A 12,743-nucleotide genomic window follows, 5' to 3' on the forward strand; every position below is an offset into this window, starting at 1 on the left:
ATATTAACTTTAATTATAATGTAGAGAGTGATATTCTGAGACAATTTTGCAATTGGTTTTCATTATTTATGGTTTGTTGCTTTTTAGTTATTTAGCTTTGTATTCAGCAGCTCTCCAGTTTTCAATTTCAGCAATCTGGTTGCCAGTGTCCAAATTCCCCTAGCAACCATGCATTGATTTGAATAAGAGACTGGAATATGAAGAGGCATGAAAATTAAAGATAAGTAATAAAAAGTAGTAATAACAATACATTTGTAGCCTTACAGAGCATTTGTTTTTTAGATGGGGTCAGTGACAAATAATTCAAAAACTATAAAAAAGAAAAACACATGAAGTTGCTTAGAATTAGCCATTCTATAACATACTAAGAGTTAACTAAAAGGTGAACTGTCCCTTTAATGGATATTATTAGCAGGCAGGGTTATCTTTAAAAAGAACATTTTTCCAATTAAGAAGGTTAAAATTGAAAGAGAGAGGGTTTTTTAAATTTTAAATCATAATTATTGTAATCAAGATTTTATCCATAATTTAAACTGGATTACCACTTGCATTTGTAAATCAACTCTTATGATTGTTAAAAGTAGGGATGCACTGAATCCTCCGCGAATGATTCGGCCGAATACCAAACCGAATCCTAATTTGCATATGAAAATTAGGGGTGGTAAGGGGAAAACAATTTTAACTTCCTGGTCTTGTTTCAAAAATCACCACCCCTAATTTGCATATGCAAATTAGGATTCGGTTCGGCCAGGCAGAAGGATTCCCGAATCCCGAACCGACTCCTGGATTCGGTGTATCCCTAGTTAAAAGGGACATAAATGTAATAGCACATGTGTGCAACCAAATTAAAAATCAAGGGCCAGGGTTTCCTTGATGAATATCATTCATTTCGCCGTCATGTTTCTGAACATCTGGACGATTAATATTCATACTTTATATGAAGAAAGTGGAACCTTCCCCTGTCTGCTTAAATGTGCATTTTAATGAAAAAGAAAAGAAAGAAAAAAAATCCCAGGCTTTCCAAAAACAAATGACTCTGAATGTCTTGACATTTGAAAGAATAACTATTTACAGAATGAATTCAGTTCTGTTGACCTTTATTGTACAAATATTATGTAAAACTATTCATATGGTTATTGGGACCATCTAAAGCTTAAAAAGGAACTGGAGTAAACCTTGCTAATAAGTTTCAACCGCCACAAAGAAAACCACAGAGAAAATTAAAACTTATAAGGAAAACGTCGGCTGCTGGATCAGCCACTACTGAATGAGGAACTTGGGTTTCAGTTTGGAAATCCCTTTGGGCAAGCAATGATGGGTTTATGATTAATCAATGACTGGCTAAAGGGAATCACCCAAAGTCTCCCAAAAACTGTGATAAACCCTGCTCAATTGGCAATTTTGCCATACTACAGGATCTATGGTTATCATTAGACTTTTATTTTAGGACAGAGAGCTGCAAGACTTGGCTAATGAAAGCAATGCTTAGCTGCAGTAATAATTTATCCTTTCTGTTGTCCCTTGCTCTATGGCCACCTTAAAGGACAAGTAAATCTTACATTTTCCTACCATATATATAAGTTGGATATATCTTCCCCACCAAAGCTATATTATTTTTAGTGCATATACCCCCTCCATTTGCCAGCACCATCACATTTTCCTAAAACAAATAGCTGCTTTAACCAGGCGGACATTTTCCCATCTGACACATCATTAGTAACATTGGGACACTATTTGGGCACTACTTACTTTGATAAAAAGTTCTGCTGGGGTTGAGCAGTGTAATGGTTAAGCTGAGCTCAGGAGAGGTGGTTAGGAGAAAAAAATAGAATCAGACAGCTAGAGTTTCTATGGGAGTCAACAACGCTATCTCTTCATTGGCTGTTAGACTGGAGGGTGTGTTTAGTAATCTGAGCTGAGAAGAACTTAGCATGCTCATTATCCAACAGCCATAGGAAATTCCTAAGGGAGTGGGTTAGTGGAGGAGAAGGAATTCTAAGTGATTAAGGGGATGTTGCAGCCTTACTGTTAACCTGTTACTGTGGCAGTTATCTAAAGATTTCAAAGAGGGTGTGTGTGTGTGTGTGTGTGTGTGTGATCCCATTAAAGAATAAGAAAGTATGTGCGTCAAAAAGAAGATAGAGAGGAAGGAAGAATTAGGTGAGAAGGAGCCAGTGGATTCAGGTTAAACAAATGCAGAACAGTAGAATATAAATACAGTAGAAGTATTTTATAGGCCTCCTAAATTGTATTAACGCAAAGAAGACAAATTATAACAGAAAAGAGAAAAAGCTTCTAAACTACACAAGGTTTTTGCATTTTCAACTTTTCTCATATTAACTGTATTCTGGGGACTAATGGAACAAGCACTGACCTTCAAGGAGTGGTTCACCTTTGAGTTAACTTTTAGTATGTTAAAGAATGGCTTATCCTAAGCAACTTTTCAGTTGGTCTTCATTATTTATTTTTTATAGTTTTTTAATTATTTACTTCTGACTCTTTCCAGCTTTCAAATGGGGGTCACTGACCCCATCTAAAAATCAAATGCTCTGTAAGGCTACAAATGTATTGTTATTACTACTTTTTATTAATCATCTTTCTATTAAGGCCTCTTTTATTCATATTCAAGCCTCTTAATCAAATCAATGCATGGTTACTAGGGTAATTTCAACATTAGCAACCAGACGGCTGAAATTGCAAACTGGAGAGCTGCTGAAAAAAAAGCTAAATAACTCAAAAACCACAAATAATAAAAAATGAAAACCAATTGCAAATTGTCTCAGAATATCACTCTCTACATTATACTAACAGTTAATTTAAAGGTGAACAAGTCCTTTAATATGGTATCATTTGGGATGAGCATTCAGAAGCAAGGTTTCATGGGACCTACAAAAACCTCCATTTTTTTTTGCTTTGCGGCATGGGTCAGCCTTTAAGATACAGTTATGTTATCCAAAATGCTCAGGACATGGTATTTTCCAGATAAGAGATCTTTCCGTAATTTGGATCTCTACTAGTGATGGGCGAATTTATTCGGCAGGCGCGAATTCTGGGTCCGTTTTTTTTGGACGCTGGGGTCAAAAACGGACGCTGGCGTCAAAAACTAGATGCCGGCTGCGTTTCGCAAAACGCCCCAAATTCACCCATCACTAATCTCTAATAAAAATAATTTAAACAATGAATGAACCCAATAGAACTGCAATGTTTTCAATAAGGATTAATTATATCTTAGTTATGATCAAGTACAATGTACTGTTTTATTATTACAGAAGACGAATAAATTCGGCAGGTGCGAAATCGAGACGAATTTCCGCATTTCTTTGCCGGGGAATAAATTTGCGAGACTGCTGCTGCTGCTGCTGCAAAAAAATTCAGATGCGTGTCGGAAACGTCGCTCACGTCAAACTATTTGGACGCTCATTGACTTTAACACAGGCATCAAAATTGATGCGAGCGACAAAACTGCCGAGAATTGACGCGGGCGGCACAATTCACGTTTCTGATAGAAATTCTCCCATCACTAATAATAATTTTTTTTAACACAAAAATTTGCGTTATGACTAAAAAATACCATTGAAAACTTGAATTTTTCGGTAAAAAAAATGTTTAATAAATAACCCCCTTGGTGTCATTGGTGGAAAAACTGTAGCTGCTGCAGTCATTCATTGGAGAGCCATTGCACCTGCCTCTTGGATATGGAAGTATTACAGTAAAACCATTTACAGTTACTAGGTTCCCCCAACACTGCAAATATTATTCATTCCGGAGTTTGCCATATTTCATGATGATAATGTCACTTTACACACTGATGGAATCAAGGGACGCTTTCCAAAAAACCAAGATTAAACACTTAATCCATGGACTATCCATGAGCTCCTCAGCATCATGGGGGCAAATTTACTAAAGGGCGAAGTGACTAAAACGGGCGAAAATACGTTGTTTTGGTACTTCGCCGATTTACTAACGGTTGCTGCCATAACTTCTCTAGCGAAGGAGATAGACTCTAGCGGTACTTCGCTCCCTAATGCCTGGCGAATTTGCGATCTGGCAAATGGATGTAACTACGCAAATTCACTAAGATGTGGATTTTACTGAACGTTACCTCTTGCGCCAGACTTGCCTTCGCCACATCAGACCAGGCGAAGTGCAATAGATTAGATAGGAGTTCTGAAAAAAATAGTTGATCATTTTTCTAAGTCCCAAAAAACGCTGGCGTCTTTTCCTTTTTCAGGGTGATAGGCTGAAAAAGAGCGTATACACTAAGCTCATGTGTAGGGCAATATAACAACTTTATTTTATTTTATTAAGGTTCCCTAGACTTGCGTAGTGTAATGTATTTGCTACAACATATATGTCCATTCAACTTTAACTTTAACTATGCAAATTAGGGAACGTTAGCACAACTTTGCTTCACTTGGCGCAGTAACTAGCGCAACATCGCCAGTGTTCGGTGCCCTGGACGCAACTTTGGATTTTAGTGAATTAGCCCTGTCCTGGCGAATCTTTACCTGGCGAAGTGTTGTGCTGTGAGCGAAGCCGTCGCTGGCGAATTTTCGGAGGTTAGTAAATTTGCCCAATGGAATGGTCTATGATACAACATACTTGAAAAATTTCATCTCAAGGACATGGAGCCTTTTCAAAAATGTTTGATCATGCCAATGGTAATTGTGCATATCTTATATAACAGCATTTCAAGAAGGAATGGGGCATTCTGAAGGCAAAATTGACCTGAGAAAAATATTTCATGAACTTATATTCTTTGTTTTTTTCTATTTTTGGTGTAGCCAGAGTTAACCAACTCAAAAATAATAATAAGAAAAAATAATAACTCAAGCGAGTCCAACAATCAGGGACTCGATGGGGTATATTTATCAAAGAGTGAAGTTAATAGTGAAGTTCCGCCACTATAGTGAATTTCCGCCACTCCTCATTAATTTCTATGGGATTTTTAAAGGCGTATTTATCAAAGGGTGAACTTTCACTTTCACTCATTGATAAATACGCCTTACAAAATCCCATAGAAATGAATTGAGAGCTGCGGAATTTCACTCTAGTGGCGGAACTTCACTCTTTGATAAATTTACCCCAGTGTGAGATTCTGGATGTCCAGGAACCCTAATTTCCTACCAGGATCGGACTGGGCTGGCAGGACACCGGGAAAAACCCCAGTGGGCCCGGGCCCTCATGTACGCAGGGTGTTGAAGTTCGTGCAGATATTTGGATGATCAGAGGGGGCCCCAGGTGACTGATAGGAAGGCTATTTTTGTCAGAGCCCCGATGGGCCCCCAATGCTCCAGTCTGACCCTGATTCCTACTGACATAATGCTGGCAGTCTCTGTAATATGAACAACAAGATATTAATACACACACACTGAATACAAGATAAATATTGAAGGAGAGGGTGGGTCATTTATACTGGCAGATCTGGATTAGCTAACTCACTATGAATTCTAATTGATGTATTCTTTGAGTCACTGCTTTCCAAACAAAAAAAAATAAAACCCCAACGGATTACTCGAATCACAAGGCTCAAATAAATGCATGACATTTGCAACTTGTGAGATCTGACATAATGACTTGGGTAATGTTCACATAATGTATGATGTCTTGTAACTAACAGAAACCAAATATTATTAAAATGAGAGAAGAAAAACGGTTCATTTTCTGGTTCCAATACAACCAGTCAAAACACATTTTTCAAGGTACAAAAAAAAAAAAAGCTGAAGGAAATTGAAGATGAGACTCGAAATTGCTTTTGTTGAATTAAAAGAAAGCGTTGGCTAGAATGCAGACAAACAAAGCAATATAAAATATAAGGATTCAGAAAGAGGTTTTCATGTTGCTGATGGACAGTGACGTTCGTGTGAATTCTGCAGGTATAATCTGGTCTCTTATGGTGAAAGTGTTGGAAACATTCCCTGACCCCTCGGTAAATAGTTGTTGAAGCCAAACATGTGATACTGGAAGAAGAACTGTTTTTTGTTTTTGTTTTAAATTTTGAAGAAGATTTCACTGTCCTTGAGGTGGGGTGGGAAAACAACAATGGGACCATTAAAGGAGAAGGAAAGCTACTGAAGCAGTTTATTGGCAATAGATTAGCCACAATAGTGCAAGCTATAACACTATATTTATTCTGCAGAATCCTTTACCATATCTGAGTAAACAGCTCTAGAAGCTCTCTGTTTGTTTAGGATAGCAGTTGCCATATTGGCTTGGTGTGACATCACTTCCTGCCCGAGTCTCTCCCTGCTCGCTCACTCTGGGCTCTGATTACAGCAGGGAGGGGAGGAAGGAGGGGGAGAGAGGAGCAAACTGAGCATGCTCATGCCGTGCCCTGGAGGTTTATGCTGAAAACAGGAAGTCTGATACAGAAGCCCATGAATGAAGGAAACAAATGCTGTGTTTCTTTTGACAGAGGACTCAGAGCAGCATAACTTTGTGGGTTTACTGGTGTATTTATATAGAACTTTCTAATAAAGCTTACTTAGTTTTAGCCTTTCATTCTCCTTTAAGCAGACCAGAGGCAAAGAAAATTGTTTCTATGACATTGGCCCCTAATGGTGTGGTATGTTCCATAGGACAAGCCCTTCCCCTTTATTATAACAGTGATCCACAGAATTTTATGGAATTGTTGTCTGTCTATAATATAACCTTTAAACCTGTTGTATATCAGATAACTGGCCCAATTGCATAGAAAAAAATGTGTGTACTAATTCAGAGAACGAAAAAAATCAATTGAAGAAATTAGAGAAGAATATCTGCTATCAGTCCAGTCATCAGTATCCAAGTTAAAAGGGTGGTTCACCTTTAAGTTTCTTTTAGTATGGTATATTAATTCTAAGCAACTTCATTTTTCACCATTATTTATTTTTTATAATTTTTAAATTATTTGCCTTTCCATCTTTCAAATGAGTGTCACTGACCCAATAAAAAAAACAAATGTTCTGTAAGGCTACACATTTATTGTTATTACTCCTTTTTATTTGGCATCTTCTCCTGTTCATATTGCAGTCTCGTATTCAAATCAGCGCATGGTTGCTTGGGAAATTTGGACCTTAGCAACCAAAGTGATAAAACTGAAATAAAGCTAAATACTCAAAAACCACAAATATTAAAAAATGAAATGCAATCGCTAATTATCTCAGTTCACTCTCTGCATCATACTATGATTTATCAAGGATCGAATTTCGAAGTAATGGGAGTTTTTTTTAACTCCCATAACTTCGAATAAAAAAAAGACCAATCGAAAATTATTAAAAAAAAATCGAAGTTTTTAAGTTCGGGTGAATAGGCTGTATTCGAATTGTTCGAATCTAAGTTTTAGCGCATTCGATCGAATTTGAATCGAAGGATTTGCCCCAAAAAACTTAAATTCCACCAAATGACTCCCCCATAGGCTAAAACAGCAATTCGGCAGGTTTTAAGTTTTGAAGAGACAGTACATGATAAATTTCGATATTAGAATAGCCACATTTTTTTCAAATTCAAATCAAATTTTGAATATTTTTACTTTGAATTTTCACTTCGACCCTTGATAAATGTGCCACTAAATGTTGAACAACCCCTTTAATTTGTATCCAGGTACAGGATGCGTGATCCAGAAAACCATTTTCCAGAAAGTTCCGAATAACAGGATGGCCATCTCCCATAGACTCAATTTTAATTATAATTCAAGATTTAAAAATCTATAATAATAACACAGTACTTGATCCCAAATAAGATATAATTAATACTTACTGGGAGCAAAACAATTCTTTTGGGTTTATTTAAAGTTTAAATAATTTTTTAACAGACAATTTATGGAGATCCAAATTACAGAAAGACCCCTTATCTGGGGGTAGTGAGCATTCTGCATAATAGGTCCCATACCTGTTTTAAAAAAAAAATCAGGAAACATGGAATCTGAATGCCATGTGCATTAGGGAACATGGATTTGAACAGGGAACGTCAATCCACTCCATGATTTGGCAAAACTTATCTCCTAGTTTAATTTGGAATTTCCCCATAAATTTCTATTAAGTTTTCGTGTGATAAAGGCTGAGATTTTGAGTTTTTTAACACTAATCTGCCCCTGGACCATAACGAAGAACTGACATACTATAGGTATCAGCTTTGATTTGTTCAAATTGTTCCTGGCTGTCATAAAATGTCTTGTTATAGTCAGTAAAGTTTTAATACATAGCAAAGTAGAATTAACCAAGGGGAATTCTTCTTGATTCCACAGCTCAATAGCGAATACGTTTGTCCCTACGGGTAAGGAATAAATGAGAATATTCTCAAGCTTCTCATGATAAGTTGAAATTAAAAAAAAACCCAACCTTCTATTAGAGAGTTTATTTATGTAGTGTTCTACCTGGAAGAGACTGCTCTTCTATTCTACTTGATAAACCCCATACCCTGCAGTGTTTCTTATCTTGTTCCGAGCTGTACTGAGCTGTGTGTTTCTTATGACAGCACAAGAGGTCTGCGTTAGGGGCACGGAGTGACTTCCACTGCTCCAGGGAAACATTCATAGAATGCAATCGGAGAATACTTGACATGAGTAAAGTGCAATGATCTGATTAAACCTTGTGGGAACTGACAGTGTGAGGATGCATATCCACGGTGTAACAGCAGGTTCCTACATACCGAGACAAGCTTAATTTAAAGTGAAATAAATGACATAATATAATCAAACAGATGAGAGATCACGTTTGATCACAGGTTGGCTTGCCCATAAAAAGTGCTTTCATTCTTGTCAGCTCCTCCGGATATCTATTAGTCTAAACAGTATGTTTTTTTCCTGTCAGTCAGAGGAGCGCCATAACACAAGCCTGTACTACGTGAAGTATGAATGTGACAGTGTATTCACTGCAAGACTGCACTTGGTGTTCCAAACTGTCACTCACATACGCTCTAATTTACCAGAGAGGTTACTGAAACAGAGCAAACCCATCATTCTTCTAAAAATCCCTAATTATACCTTATAAACTTGCCAGGAGATGTGCCCAGTAGGCGAATAGATTGTGTCGTGGTATAAAAATGACATATTTTCTAGTAAATTTAACATTAAAATTCTGAAAAGACATGCAAGCCTTAAAGGGAAGACAGCAATGCGGCCCAAAAAAGTTCTGTTGGGCACAAGTTGGTGTTACATTTACTAATTTTAAGAATGAGCTAATGTGTTGTTTACAGCTAGACAATGGGTCTACTCTACTAAGCACAGGCTAAACTAGAATACATACATATTAGGGATGCACCGAATCCAGGATTCAGTTCGGAATTCGGCCAGGATTCTGCCTTTTTCAGCAGGATTCAGCCGAATCCTTCTGTCCAGCCGAACCGAATCCGCATATGCAAATTAGGGGCGCAGAAGGAAATTGCGTGACTTTTTGTCACAAAAAATAAGTAAAAAATGTTTTTCGCTTCCCACCCCTAATTAACATATGCAAATTAGGGGTTGGATTCGGTTCGGTATTCGGCCGAATCTTTCGAGAAGGATTCGGGGGTTCGGCCGAATCCAAAATAGTGGATTCGGTGCATCCCTAATACATAACACAGTGTCAGTAATATTTGTCCACCATCTACTAAAGTGGTAATGAAAATGTTGGTTGAGATACAAACTTATCTGAAGCCTAGAAATTTTCAAGAAAAGATTGAATAGTAATAAAACTTCAAAACCTGTCCAGTCCATAAAACACCTAAGCCATTTAAGATAAAGAGCAAGTAAAGGCCACTAAGAATTACTTTATATGCCACTTAGAATTATCTTTAAATGAAGATGTAGAGCCGTCACCTGAAGCTTGAAATATAATGCCTGACCCTTCACTGTTTTCATGCAATAACCACATACTGTAGCCCAGGCACATGCAGTCTTCTAAAGAATGCTGAAATTCTGTAAAATTTGTCCCCCACCTCCTATTTATTTTCCAGTGATATGCACTTCTCAAATTTGGGCCAAAAAAGGTGCATATTTTTTAGCTTAGTCTTTTTTAATTCAGTTGTCCTTTAAGTCACAAGTTGTGATGCACTTATTTATTAAAACCTCGAATTTATCTGGTCCAGTTTTTAAAGGGGAAAATTTGAATTTTTTTAGAGATTTATTATACCCCAAAGCTGCTTAAAATCCTATTTCGAAAATACTCCATCTCAAACCTGTCGAGGTCATGTAGAAGTCAATAACATGGTGATCTGCGCTGGATAACCCAATAAAGTCGGGGTTTTCGTCCGATACTCTGATAAAGTTGAGTTTTAGTAGTGTCAATTTTACTATTCGAAATTGCCGCTCGATTTTGTCACAACGTCTTTCAGCTCCGACTTTTCGAGAAGAATTATTGATAAATGAGTTCAATTTGTGGATGGGGGTTTGGTTGATTTTGTTTTAATAAAAAACTGAGATAAACTCAAGTTTTAGTAAATACCCCCTAACATAAAGTATAGGTTTGCAGAATAGTCATAATACCTTGTATAACAGCTAAAAGCAGGCACTATGGGGTATATTTATCAAAGAGTGAAGTTAATAGTGAAGTTCCGCCACTAGAGTGAGATTCCGCCACTCTCCATTCATTTCTATGGGATTTTTATAGGCGTATTTATCAAAGGGTGAACTTTCACTTTCACCCGTTGATAAATACGCCATTCAAAATCCCCTAGAAATGAATTGAGAGCTGCGGAATTTCACTCTAGTGGCGGAACTTCACTCTTTGATAAATTTACCCCTATGTTTTCCTACATCTTACCAGGCACACCAGCTTGCATCCAGGAATTAATATCGGTTCCTTCAGCGTAGTCATAAAGGCTGGTTATGTTGATTGGCTGCAGAAGTTGCATCACCTCCGTCATTATGGCCCGGGCTTCTGGCTTCCCAGTAAACTGCATACCAAGGGGCATGAAGGTACCAATATCAGACTCCATCACAAGGTCAATGTTAGAAATGTTTTTCTGTTAAAAAAAAAAAAAATTAAAAAATATAATACTTATTTTTGGGGGATAAATTCAATAAAGGAGACATGAATTACAAAAATTTAATTTCTGAATTCCTGCTATAAAAGATGCTGCATTGCCACAGGCGATTTTCATTTTAGCCGGCGGAGGGCAGAGGGAAGGCAGTTCGGGGAGATTGCCCCCGAAAGAAGAAGAGATTTGTCGATGGACGACTAATCTACCCGAATCTGCTCGTGTAGCCAGACCCTAAACACCTCCACCTGCCTGAAGGTCAAACACTTTACAGATAAAAATCAGAATGATTACAAACTATAAATGATTAACTCAAGTCCCAAAAAAACATAGAGCAATAGGGTAATATTTTGGGCCTTTTCTGTGTCCAATTTTAGCTTATGTTATGACCAAGGAATTCTTTGTTATGAATAACTTATAAATCCTTTTTCTCCCTGCAGGTTGGAAAGTCATTGAGGCCTTTCTCTGCATCTATCTATCTCCTTATGAAATGTGCAGGAAAACTACACATAACATGACTTCTACTGTGGCCATGGTTGTAGGGCTTTGATATGTATGAGTATCCAGCATGTGGCACTCTTCTTGACATTACAAGCTTATTATTTTTCTTCACAGGTGTCCGTGTTGCTTTCTTCTGTGCCATCCTGGAGATTCTTGCCGACAGAGCTTGCTGATCTGTTCATTTTCTCCCTTCTGCTATACTTATGATGTTTCAGGGTTTGGGGGTGACAGAAATCCAGGTCATATTTATCTTGACAGGAGCAGAAGAATAACAACTGAAATGTTATACTATTGTCATTACATGTTCTAATAACCAGATCAAGCTCCTAAACGTAAATGCAATTTTGTTAAACATACAGTAAATGAATCACTGGGATTAAGGGGCAGATGTATCAAGGGTCGAATTTCGAAGGTTAATTAACCCTCGTTATTCGACTGCCGAATTAAAATCCTTCGACTTTGAATATTGAAGTCGAAGGATTTTGCGCGATTCGAAGGATTTTAATCCATCGATCGAAGGATTATCCTTCGATGAGAAAATTGTTAGCAAGCCTATGGGGACCTTCCACATTGGCCTCGGTAGGTTTTAGGTGGCGAACTAGGGGGTCGAAGAAATTTTTAAAGAGACAGTACTTCGATTATCGAATGGTTGAATATTCGAACAATTTTTAGTTCGAACCGTTCGATTCAAAGTCGAAGGTCGAAGTTGCCAATTCGATGGTCGAAGAAGCCAAAAAAAACATTCGAAATTCCTCTATTCCTTCACTCGAACTAGGTGAATGGGCCCCTAAGTGTTTTCTCCATAATTTAATAAGTAAACGCACCCTAAAAGGGTACAAAGTAAGAAGAGGTAAACAACCTCTTAAATCCATACAGTGCCTGGGTTGTTATTATCATTTTACATGAGAATCCTTCTCTGAACTGTTAGGACCCCAACCTCACTTGTTCAGGCTGGGACAATATAAAAACTAGCATTCCCATGGTTTTATAACCCTTATCCTTATAGTAATCTTCTTTCTTATGACTCCATCGTATCTCCAAGGGTTAGTTTATACCCCTTTTTCACCCGTGAGCCACATTCACATTCCAAAAGATTTGGAGAAGCAACAGAAGAATGAAGTCAGTCCCCAGGGATGCCAAATGCTGTGATTGGCTATGTGGAAAAGCAGCCTGCAGGAGACTCAATTTGGCAGTTTATACAACTAAAATGTATCTCCAAGCCAGGAATTCACAAATAAGCACTTGCATTGAGGTCCCAGAGAGCAACGTTGAAGTGGTTGATGAGCAATATGTTGCCCACAAGCTAC

General features: G+C 37.6%; 1 protein-coding gene across 3 annotated transcripts in view; it reads right to left on the minus strand.

The window, feature by feature from the left end:
* Nucleotides 1-12,743, minus strand: part of cpq.L (carboxypeptidase Q L homeolog) — a 253,118-nt gene that overhangs the window by 15,912 nt on the left and 224,463 nt on the right. For all 3 annotated transcript variants that reach the window (XM_018266440.2, XM_041565425.1, NM_001092082.1), the window contains 1 exon segment: nucleotides 10,719-10,920. In XM_018266440.2, coding sequence (XP_018121929.1) covers nucleotides 10,719-10,920 — 202 coding nt within the window.

This window comes from Xenopus laevis, chromosome 6L (genome assembly GCF_017654675.1).
Source record: "Xenopus laevis strain J_2021 chromosome 6L, Xenopus_laevis_v10.1, whole genome shotgun sequence".
In the NCBI taxonomy this organism is placed as follows: Eukaryota; Metazoa; Chordata; class Amphibia; order Anura; family Pipidae; genus Xenopus; species Xenopus laevis.